Source organism: Rhipicephalus sanguineus, chromosome 2 (genome assembly GCF_013339695.2).
Source record: "Rhipicephalus sanguineus isolate Rsan-2018 chromosome 2, BIME_Rsan_1.4, whole genome shotgun sequence".
Classification (NCBI taxonomy): Eukaryota; Metazoa; Arthropoda; class Arachnida; order Ixodida; family Ixodidae; genus Rhipicephalus; species Rhipicephalus sanguineus.
In genome coordinates, this window is record NC_051177.1 from 166,450,368 (window position 1) to 166,461,623 (window position 11,256).

Below are 11,256 nucleotides of genomic sequence, written 5' to 3' on the forward strand. Positions count from 1 at the left end.
GGGCCTGGAAGTATCAGAGCCGGTTATACTTTCTTTTCGGGCCACCACTCTGGGATACAGCCACAGGGATGTTTTCTTCGCCATTGAGGAATTCATTCGACAGTCTAAAAGAATATATATCTAAATTCTGTTGTGTTATCGTGTTTGTGCATCGTGGTGCTGACGCAGACGCGCTTCGCTATCAGCGGTGACCTGGACTCGGACTGTTGGGCTTCGTGACGTCAACGCTCGGTGTGATAGTGGCTCGAGCATGTATATAAGCAACCGCCCCTTTTTCCTTCCTGGTTGTTAGACAGTTGGTTGTGTGACCGAATAAACATGTGTTGCACTTAGCCATCGTGTGCTGCCTGCCGGTCTCGCCCCTGGTCAGACGAAGATATAATAGTGGCGACGAGGATGGGATCCTGGTGAATCCGCACGGCCGACAGACGCCAGGCACTTTTGGGAGCGGAAGACTTTCAACATGGCAGCGGCTGGCAAGTTCGAACCCTTCCTCGAGGACGGAGACGAGGATTTCGAATCGTACATCGAGCGGTTCGAGCACTTCCTTCGGGCGACCCAGGTGAGCGACGACCTCAAGGTTTTGGTGTTGGTTACCGCTATTGGGAAGAAAACCTATCGCACGCTTAAAAATCTACTAGCTCCCGCGAAGCCCGAGGAGAAAGAATATGCGCAACTAATTCAAGTCTTCAAGAAGCATTATGCTCCGGAACCCATGGTCATAGCGGAACGCTTCCGATTCAACCGCCGGATTCAGCAGGACACAGAACCGGTGGCGGGCTTTGCGTTGGAATTGAAGAGTCTGGCTGCCTCCTGCAATTTCGGGGCATTTTTGGATGAAGCTTTGCGGGACCGTTTCGTTGCCGGGCTGAAAGACGAGACAACGCAAGCAGAGCTTCTGAAGAGGGCCACACTGACGTTTGCAGAGGCGTGCGAACTAGCCCGAAGTATTGAACTAGCCCGTTCCGAGACGAAGAAATTCCAGCCGGAGGGGCAAGAACTGGGTGTCCACGCCGTACAACGACAAGCTCTGAGTTCAAGGTCGGGACAGCCGCGTGGAGACTACATGGAACCCAGACCAGCGAAAGAAACAACCGGTTGGGCTTGTTACCGCTGCGGAGCCACCTCCCACACCGACGGAAGGTGCCCGTTCAGGAAATACCGCTGCCGCGCCTGCAAACGAGTGGGCCACTTGGCAAGAGCGTGCCGATCGTCCGCCAGCACAGCACACTATGCGGAGGACAGTAGTGGTGAGGACAATATTTTGCTACAGAATGTATTTTCGTGTAACGAGAGTGTCCGAAACTATACTGTAAACGTACGGGTCGGGGGTCGTAATGTGCCGATGCAGATAGATACGGGCGCGTCTGTTTCTATCGTCCCCGAGACTCTCTATCAGCGACACTGGGCCGGGCGACCGTTGTTGCCGTGTAGCATAAAGCTAAAAGCCTATGGGGGAACTCCGTTAACGGTTCTGGGCAAGCTGATGATGCCGGTAGAGCACAACAACCAGACAGCGACGCTGCCTCTGATCGTTGTCCGTACGTTGCAAAAGAGTGAGACTGCGTTGCTAGGGCGAGACTGGTTGGAATCTCTTAAATTGGGTTGGTTGAGTGTGGATGGGGTGGGGATCGATCGAGTAGCTAGCTTGCTTGAAAGGTTCTCGGAAGTGTTTGAACCAGAGCTCGGACAGATAACGGATTGTCAAGTAAGCTTGTTGCTGAAGGAGGGCACAACACCGGTCTTTTGTAAACCTCGACCGGTGCCCTTCGCACTCAGAGATCCCGTTTCCCAACAATTGAGGGCCTGGCAGAACGCAGGGGTGATTGTTCCCGTCCTAAAAAGCGACTGGGCCACGCCGCTGGTGGTGGTTCCAAAAGGAGACAACACGGTCAGGATTTGCGGCGACTACAGAATGACGGTGAATCCCTGCTTGCGCACCGATCATTATCCGCTGCCAGTCATGGAAGATTTGTTTGTAGCCTTGCATGGGTGCAAATATTTCACTGTGCTTGACCTTTCAACCGCGTATCAGCAGCTGCAGTTGCACCCTGAGTCGCAGTCGTTGCTCACGATAAATACGCACATGGGGCTGTTTAAGTTTACGCGCCTACCGTATGGGATAACCAGTGCACCCTCGATATTCCAGGCAGTCATGGACGATGTTCTAGGAGGCCTAGATAAAGTCGCCTGCTACCTGGATGATGTGTTGATTGCCGGGGAAAGTTGTGAGGAGTGTTGGGAAAAGGTGGAAAGCGTGCTGACAAGGTTCAAGAAACGAGGCATTAAATTGCGCAAAGAAAAGTGCAAGTTTTTTGAAACATCGGTGGCGTATCTGGGTCACGTGCTGGACGCAAATGGCATTCGGCCATCCGATGATAAGGTGCGCGCTATCAAAGACGCGCCGACACCCAAGAACAAACAGGAGCTTCGAGCATATTTGGGCATGCTCAATTTTTATGGCAAATTCGTTCCGAACATGTCAGCAGAGCTGAAACCATTGTATGAGTTGTTGGGCGAAAATGTTAAGTGGCAATGGACGGACAGGGTGGCGGATACCTTTAAGAGATCTAAGGATTGGCTTATGCATCCCAGAGTACTAGCATACTACAATCCGGATCAGGAACTTGGTATGGTGTGCGACGCCTCGGCATATGGACTAGGGGCGATCTTATTTCATAAAATCGCGGGGGTCGAAAGACCGATAGCGTTCGCATCGAGGACACTAAGTCAGGCAGAGCAGGGCTACGCCCACCTGGAGAAAGAGGCTCTTGCAGTTATTTTTGGTCTAAAGAAGTTGCACAAATTTTTGTTTGGTCGAAAATTTTCCGTTTATTCAGATCACCAGCCCCTTGTTGGAATTTTCGGGCATGGCAAGCCAATCCCTACAATGGCAGCAGCACGGATACAGCGGTGGGCCTTAATTCTTGCAGCGTATGACTACCGATGGGTCTACCGAAAGGCAAGCGAAATCCAAAATGCCGACGCGCTTTCACGGCTACCGCTCCGAGACAAAGCAGAGGAGTCGGAGGGCGTTTATTTCTTTTCGGTGCTAGACGAGGCTCCATTGTCGGCAAGGGAAATCAGATCGGAAACGCGTAAAGATCGATTGCTGTCCAAAGTGTTGTTTTTTACGCAGAACGGGTGGCCTGCGCATGTGTCGGACGACGATCTTTCACCATACTTCGTTCGCCGTAACGAACTGTCGGTAGACCAAGAGTGCGTAACATGGGGCAATCGCGTGGTTATACCAGCTTCGTTGCGACAGAAGGTTCTAGAAATGCTGCACGAAGGTCACCCAGGGATGACTCGAATGAAAATGCTGGCAAGGAGTCATGTCTGGTGGCCTCGCTTAACGCTAGACATAGAGCAAGCGGTGAAAGAGTGCATCACTTGTCAGTTGTCACAGAATGCGGCAGCTAGAGTGCCACTAATGTCATGGGGCTGGCCAACGCGTAGGTGGCAGCGAGTTCATCTAGATTTTGCGCAAAGGGACCAGCATTTCTTTTTGGTCCTAATGTACGCTCATTCGAAGTGGGTTGAGGTGTTTGTGTCATAACAACAACAAGTGAAAAGACAGTAGAGAAGTTGCGAGGTGTTTTTGCGGCCTACGGACTACCAGAGGAGATCGTGACCGACAACGGGCCCCAATTCACATCGCAGCACTTCGCAACATTCCTGAGCAGGAATGGAATTCGTCATTCCAAATCTCCTCCCTATCACCCAGTTTCGAATGGTAGCGCCGAACGGTGCGTTCAGACCGTCAAGAAGGACTTGTTTAAACAGATACTAGACGAAGAAAGAAAAGGAGACAAGAAGTCCATGCAACATCGCATAGACCAATTTCTCTTCAGTTATCGCAACACCCCGTCCAGCACCACTGGTGAGACCCCGGCCCAGATCTTCTTGTCATGGCAGCCAAGAACCAGGCTGAGTCTGCTGCACCCGGACATGGAACAACGCATGCGCGAAAAGGGGGAGCAGGCGAAGCTCCACGCAGACCAGAAACGAGGGCCATGGAGAGACTTTTCGGAAGGCGACCAGGTTTTGGTAAAAGGACTCCGCCCGGACGACGACAAATGGCTGTTGGGTACAATTGCTCAGCGGTGCAGCGCATGCACGTACATCGTTCGCGTCGGAGACGAGGACCGATACGTTCACGCTGATAACCTGCGACTGCGTACATTTCAGGAGAACCGGAGCTGGCTTAAGGCGGCGGGAACCGTACTCGACGGGCCGAGAGTGGAAAACAAGGGTCCGCTCTTCAGGGACACTAGAGAGACCACCTCGACCAGCACGCCTACTCGGCTCAACGATCAGGACCAACCAGCATCGAACTTGACGTCACCAGCAGCTGAATCGGCAGGGTCTTCTACCGAGCCGTCTCCGGGCCTTCTACACGACAGCGGTCCGACGCTCGACAGTGGTCCCCATAACGGCGACCCCTCGGGACAATTAACACCGCAGCTTCGACGTTCTACCCGGTTGAGGCGACCGCCAGACCGTTACGTGCCGTGAGACGAAACCTCGTGAGGGGAGAGGAGTGTTGTGTTATCGTGTTTGGTGCATCGTGGTGCTGACGCAGACGCGCTTCGCTATCAGCGGTGACCTGGACTCGGACTGTTGGGCTTCGTGACGTCAACGCTCGGTGTGATAGTGGCTCGAGCATGTATATAAGCAACCGCCCCTTTTTCCTTCCTGGTTGTTAGACAGTTGGTTGTGTGACCGAATAAACATGTGTTGCACTTAGCCATCGTGTGCTGCCTGCCGGTCTCGCCCCTGGTCAGACGAAGATATAATAATTCTGCCTGCGTTAAATATTTCATTGCCAATAATTGAAACATTAATTCATTATATTAGTTAATAATAGCTCCTACGAACGACCCCCTTAAGATAATATTAGCAAAACTCACCCTCTACACGGTCAGTACCCTGCATTGGGTGTGAGCCATGCACAGAGGACAACAACAACAACAACAACCGAAGCAAGGCTAGCAATAGACCTTATGCAAAATGAGCTGCCATCTACCGGCCGCCGCGCGCTTTTCCGCCATGTTGAACGCTAAGCGCCCTCCGCGTATGCACACACGGAGCGTATACGTATCAACGTGTGGCGGCTGATAGGAACGGCAATGACGACATATTTTCGTGCGCCGTGTTGCTCAGGTTGAGAAAATTGGGATGCTGAAAAAAGGTTTGCAGAAAACTAACCTCAATATTATTAGATTTCCTGGCGGCCGACGAGAAGCGACAGGTCGTTCTGTTGCTCTGGCTACTATTTACAACCAACGTCGTGTTTACGTTCTCCGTTCCTAATAGATGCGGTACGTGGCAGCACCGGCACTCATCAGAGAACACTTTTGTGTCATGCCGGAACGAGACAGATTTTGCACCGTGTGCTTGCAGGCCCAGACAAACCCGCTTCGTGTACGAGCTTCAAAGCTGTATTACTTCAAAGCTGCATTGCTTGTTTACTACATTGCGATAACAACTACATGATAGACAGGTAGCTCGTGCGCGTTATCGATTCTCAGCGAGCGGACCGTGTATACTGGAGCTTGTTGTAGTTTATTTTCGAATTCCTCGCGCGCCTATTGCGACACTAGGCGTATTCTTCATGCATTTCATGTGCTCTCACTGCCCAATCCGCCTTTTTCACGACGCCCCTGCGCATGCGCTCTCCCCTAGCGGAAAAGTCGCGAAACGTCTTTCATCTCGGAGGCTTTGCTTCTGGCAATACCGGTTGTCCCGGCCCCTACCAAACCCCTACCAAAACGCCAGAGAGCAGCACAGGAAAATGAAAGAGGCGGATTGAGAGGGCGGCCCGGATTTCCTGACCGCCTTTTACTATTCTTTCTTTAACTTCTACCCTCAGAAGAGCCCATATCAGTCTCTCCCAATTTTTTACATTTTAATCGTGCGGTAGTTTTATACATAACATACGTCAGCGACTACAGTGCCGAAATATTTTTATTGTAAAAATAGTCACAGTTTCGCCGCAAGGGCGAAGCAATGAATGCGATAGCAAGGAACTAATGCTATAGGCTCCGTGCAGACGTAACTCCGCTCGGCGTCCCTAGCGGCAAGAAGCGCAGATTTGGCGGGATGCTCTGACGCGCTCGCAATGGGGTGAAGTCGAGGAACTATGCCTTTTACGATGACTACACTTTTCGTGCTTCTCGCGCTTGGCTAGTGACCAGAGCGACGGTATGTCCGCGTTATCAACGCGATCAGTCAGCCGCAGGTGGTGGACGATAAGAATAATATAGCATACAACATCGCTCCGCGATTGCACCCCTGCTCGCTCCCGCTGTGACAGCGCAAGGTATTTTCGCGGGCAGTTCGTTTTGTGCCGGTTCCGCTGTTCGTAGGAATGCCGAACTCCAGGAATAATTGCTGCGTTGTTGGGTGCAATAACCCCTACAGGAATTCTCTGGGCACGCGTTTTTACCGGTTTCCATTTAGAGAATATGAACGGAATCGGCGTGAACGCTGGATCGCACTCGTTCGACGACAAAAGCGAGTTTTGCAAATAGATGTTTTTTTTTTTTTTCTGGGGTTGCATTTGCCCGTGATTGTTGATCTGCCGAGCAACACCTCTTCCACGACGCCGTGAACGTGACCCGCTTCGAGGAGTTCCCTGCCCTTCTTCAGGTTAGCTCCTCGGAAGAAACTATCTATATCACGTAGCTCTCTGAATCCAAGCGTAATAATATATGGCACGCTTTGCAGTGCCATGGCAGCAAAACACGAGCCGCGACGACGAACTCGGCTGCACTGAATAAGTCGGCGCAGCGAATGCAGTGCCATGGCCGTTCGATGGAAAGCGTTTTTTTTTTTTTCATTCAGCGGCCGTGACAGTGCAATTGCTGGTATTGCCGGTTTCAAGCTGCCGCTGAGTTCGCTGCCGCGTTAGCTCGAGGGTGATAAGCTGTGATTGTTTAGTGAGTGAGACGGCCCGCGTTACACGTGCGCAGTTTCGCTCAGCGGGCTCGTCACCTCCGTTGTCTTCCCCTAGTTAATGCATTTTATGTTGCCGCGTTCGCCTGAGGATACACGAGGTCTGGCGAAAAGAAGCACATGCGCTAACGCTACGTTCTCTGACAGCTGATAACAATTTGACGTCATTTGGAAGCAAACGGGAAAGAGAACGCTTCAAGCGAAGCACCAAAACACGGCGCAGTGGCTTGCCGCCGCCTGTGTCGTCTGCCTCCCCCCCCCCCCCCCCCCCCCCCCCCCCCCCCCCATCCCGCCAAATCTGCTGCCGTGGCCGCTTTGGCGCTGGAGGCAGCGCGCGACTGTGGCGGCTCCTAACGTATGCACGGTGCCCATAGGAAGTGAGGCTCGCCAATGGATACTCTCAGCTTGAACAGCGCTTCTGTTGCAAAGGCGGCCGAAGCAGCGAAGGAAACTAGCGTGCTTCAAGTGTCGAGCTGTGACACTTGATAGTTCGCGCTCATCTTCTGTTTGTTCGTTTGGCGGCGTCCCTGAGCTCGAGTGCCATTCGTACGCGCCGTAACATGAGCGCGGACATCACGGTGAAATCGTGAAACATTCCTCTACCCCTCGCCACGAGAAAACCGCGCGAGCAGACAGCGGAAGGGCAAGCTTCTCCCATGCGCAAATATAAGAAGCGAACGAGCTCGCCGACGACTTTTAAATGAGCCCGTCGGGCTCCTAGCGCCACCTCGCTGGTAATGAAGAAACGCTTATTATCGCCTGCTGTCTCTGAGTCCGTCCAGCGCTAAATGGTGTGTATATAACGCTCGCCGTTAGCTACGTGGAGGATCTGCGTTTCGTGGCGTAGTGGATAGCGCCGCTCGCTGTGGAGCAAGAGGTCCCTGGTTCGATTCCGCGCTTCGGAAGCATTTTTCTAAGTTATTTTTCTTTGGGGCCTTTATATATATATATATATATACATACTTATACATATACGGTGCATGACGGCGGCGACGGCGACGACAAAATCCAGCCGAGACTGTCCATATAATTGCTATCGCAATAAAAAAGAGGGCAACGTTTTATTTCAAATTAGATGCACAGCACATCAAGTCGACTGTGGGTATCCCTTGTGAAATACGCTTTGAAATGGGTCGACAGCACTTTCTTACCGTCATCGCTGTGCCTAGCCGTGTCACGCGCTAAAGCCTCCTCCCAACCATCCTACACTGCACGCATGATGATCAGATAGCTAACAACGCTTTCGTCACTACACTCAAAACAGGCAGACAAAATTTATAACCCAGCGCAAAGCTTCATCCTCAACGACGACAGGCTTACGCGCTACTGGGTGATAAACTTGTACATTCTTGTTGTTATGGGGCAGTTCCTTACACGCAATAACTGCCAACATATTAAGTAGGAAATGCCGGTATCGTGTACAGGCCCTTACAGAGTCGTCTGACGTTTTTATACCCCGATTGCCTACTATCTAAGCAGATACAAGCAAGACGTTATCGCAGCGACAGCAATACGATTCGGACACAAGCCTCCAACATGGCGCCGAATCGGTAGCTTCGTCAAATCTCCGACAGATGGCAGCAATTTTGCATAAGCTTGGTCGATTGAAAGGGGCCCGATTACACTGCCGCGTTCTACTCTTGAAGGCGAAGCTCCAGCGTCCTCCAAGTTTTGCACAACATCTAATCATCACGCAGATACCCCATGAAAAAAAAAAAAAAACTTGAAGCAGTATTTGGCTGTAAAGACGATGGAACAATGCATCTCTACTTCAGGTACATTCTCAGTAGAAAAAAAAGATTACCTTTTACTCTTTGAAGAGCCATTAAATGCCACCTATAAACCTTCTTGAAAGACGCAGGCCAACTCCTTTTTCGAGAACAGCGCCTCCGATGGCTCCATTAGGAGAGTATAGTTATTTGAAGTAGACGGTGTACTTGTAAGGAAAGTTCTACCGGGTGTTTCAAGAAATGTATCCGAAATTTCACAAATCAGAAAAATACGATATTGGCTCGTTGCCTTCTCAGTTGCTCTTGCTGTTCTGGCAGGCATCTTAAGACAATTAATGACATCATTTGGGACAGTAATAAAAAACGTTTAATCAATAACTTTTTGTTCAGTGGAGCTACACGGCTATGTCAAATGGAAGAACTGAAGATCTTCATGCGAAAACCCCATCCCAGTTTTGAGATATAGAAAAAGTGGCCTCTAGGAATTATTGTGGCGTATTGAAATTCAACCAAATTCAACGATGAATCCGAGACCGAAGCACCGATGAGCGCAACAAGCTGACGGCCACAATGACGTCACTGTTCAAGACAACGATTAGAGAAGCGTAGTGTTTCCGCGCTCGGTAACGTGTATGTGTTATGCGTCCTATAATTGTAAGCACAGCCTGCACACCCACACAGCAAAGTCGGTTAATGGCTGATATAACGACACTCACTCATGCTGGACGTCTGAGGAGAATGTGGCAGTTGTTCTCTCGCGCGTTTCGGTTTCGCGGCTGAATTGGGGTGAATTTTATTACATCGGAATAATTACAAGAAGCCGCTTTTTGGAAATCTCGAAGCTGCAACGGGTTCTTCGCATGAAGGACTTCAATTATCCTATTTGACATAAGCGCCTAACCCTACTAATTAAAAGGGTACTAATTTAAATTTTCAATTACTGTCCTAAATGATGTCTTTAGTCATTTTAAAATGTCTGCGACTTTCTGTCTGCGACTACATAAGAAGTAATCGTGAGGGCATCGAACAAATACCGCATTTCCCAGATTTTTTAGAATTTTGGACACATTTTTTTTAAACAACCGGTATATGTAGTATGTCAGCACTCGCCAACATTAGTCACATCTCATATTTTCTCCTAAGAATGTGTGTCATAGCAAAAGAGTTCGACTAATCTAAGGGCTCACTGAGAGAGATCCAAATGCATTTATTTGAGGCCCAGCCAGGAAGGCAACTGCAGAATGGGCTCATGCCATTTGCGATATCTCGTTGGAAAGAACTTTAAATCACGCTATAATGAAGACTGCTGAATCGCTTCATCTTCTGAACCAAGCAGCGGTTTTACTCATTGGTAATCTTCGCTCTTGCCATATCACTAGCCCTGTGTGGGAGAAGCAGTGGACTGGCCCATCACCTGTTTTGACGGAAAGTATGCTTCACGCGGCCTTTTTCTTTTGGTAGCCGGCAAACATGACATTGAAGTTTCAGAAAGCCACAAATACTCTTGGACAGAATCAACACAACAGCATAACTTGCGTCATGGACGCTCTCCATTTGTCAGCTAATGTAAAGCAAAATTCTCTTTTAAGGATATGCAGAACTTGCTGCTACAAGTAATGTAATAAATTACAAAAAATACATTTTTTAAATATGACTCCACATTTTACGCATTCTTGTACAGTAATGCCGAGCTGTAGCAATGCTAGGTGATATACAGAAGCGCATGAAGCTTGCGTAGCTCCAAACTCAGTCACCAAACCCTGGCCATCCAGAGTGGCCGCGATCGGGCCGTCAAGCTTGGCTTGGCGGCACCTACGTGGGATTATATCACTAGCAACCTCCGGCAACGTGGTTTCTCAAGCCTGTCCATTCTAACTAGCTCTAACCGGATGACCCACAACATAAGTCTTCATCCGGCAGCAAAATATTGCTATCTTCTTGCTTTAGTAACCGAAGCAACGCAGGTAAGCGTAACCTCCTAGTACACAGTAGTGCGCAGGAACTGTACTGTAGTTGAATATACAAAGAAAGTTTATTTAATGAATTACAGGGGCTTTATGCGCCGAAACCCCAATATGATTATAAGGCGCTTCGTTCAGTCAGTTGTGGAGGGCTCATCTCCGGAAATGTGAGACACCTGGGGCTTTTTAACGTGCACCTATATTGCAGTAAGCGGGCCTCTTGCACTTTCGCCTCCATTAAAAAAGCTAACGCCGCGGCCGGATTGAACCTGCGATCTTCGAGACAGCAGCAGAGCACCGTAGCCACTGTACCACCGCGGCAACCATAAAGGACGATTTGTTTGAAGATATAACGGTCATAAGCAGCGTTTAAGGATAGGCATTATTCATGCACCGCCGTGGAGGCTTGTCAGTAACAAAAATTGATCATCGCTAGCCTGCCTTCGCTTCTTGGTAGAGGCCCAAACCGTGCCGCAAGGAAAGCCAAAGTACGGTGCCCCATGGCTGATATCTTTATTTGCATCTACCTCGAATTTTCGCTCACGGCCAACGCTGCTTTTTCGCTCGCAACCAAAGAAGCCGCCGCCGACACCGGAATTTCTGCA

At 50.0% G+C, this 11,256-nt stretch overlaps 1 protein-coding gene and 1 pseudogene across 1 annotated transcript; both read left to right on the forward strand.

Annotated features, from left to right (window-relative positions):
* The first annotated feature begins 463 nt into the window (after nucleotides 1-463).
* LOC119382020 (uncharacterized protein K02A2.6-like) lies at nucleotides 464-2,924 on the forward strand. Its single transcript, XM_049412979.1, has 2 exons — nucleotides 464-2,383; nucleotides 2,841-2,924. Exons 1-2 carry the CDS (start codon nucleotides 464-466, stop codon nucleotides 2,922-2,924), a joined length of 2,004 nt encoding a protein of 667 aa, XP_049268936.1.
* Nucleotides 2,925-3,004: 80 nt separating this feature from the next.
* Nucleotides 3,005-4,552, forward strand: LOC125757515 (uncharacterized protein K02A2.6-like; annotated as a pseudogene).
* The last annotated feature ends 6,704 nt before the right edge of the window (nucleotides 4,553-11,256 follow it).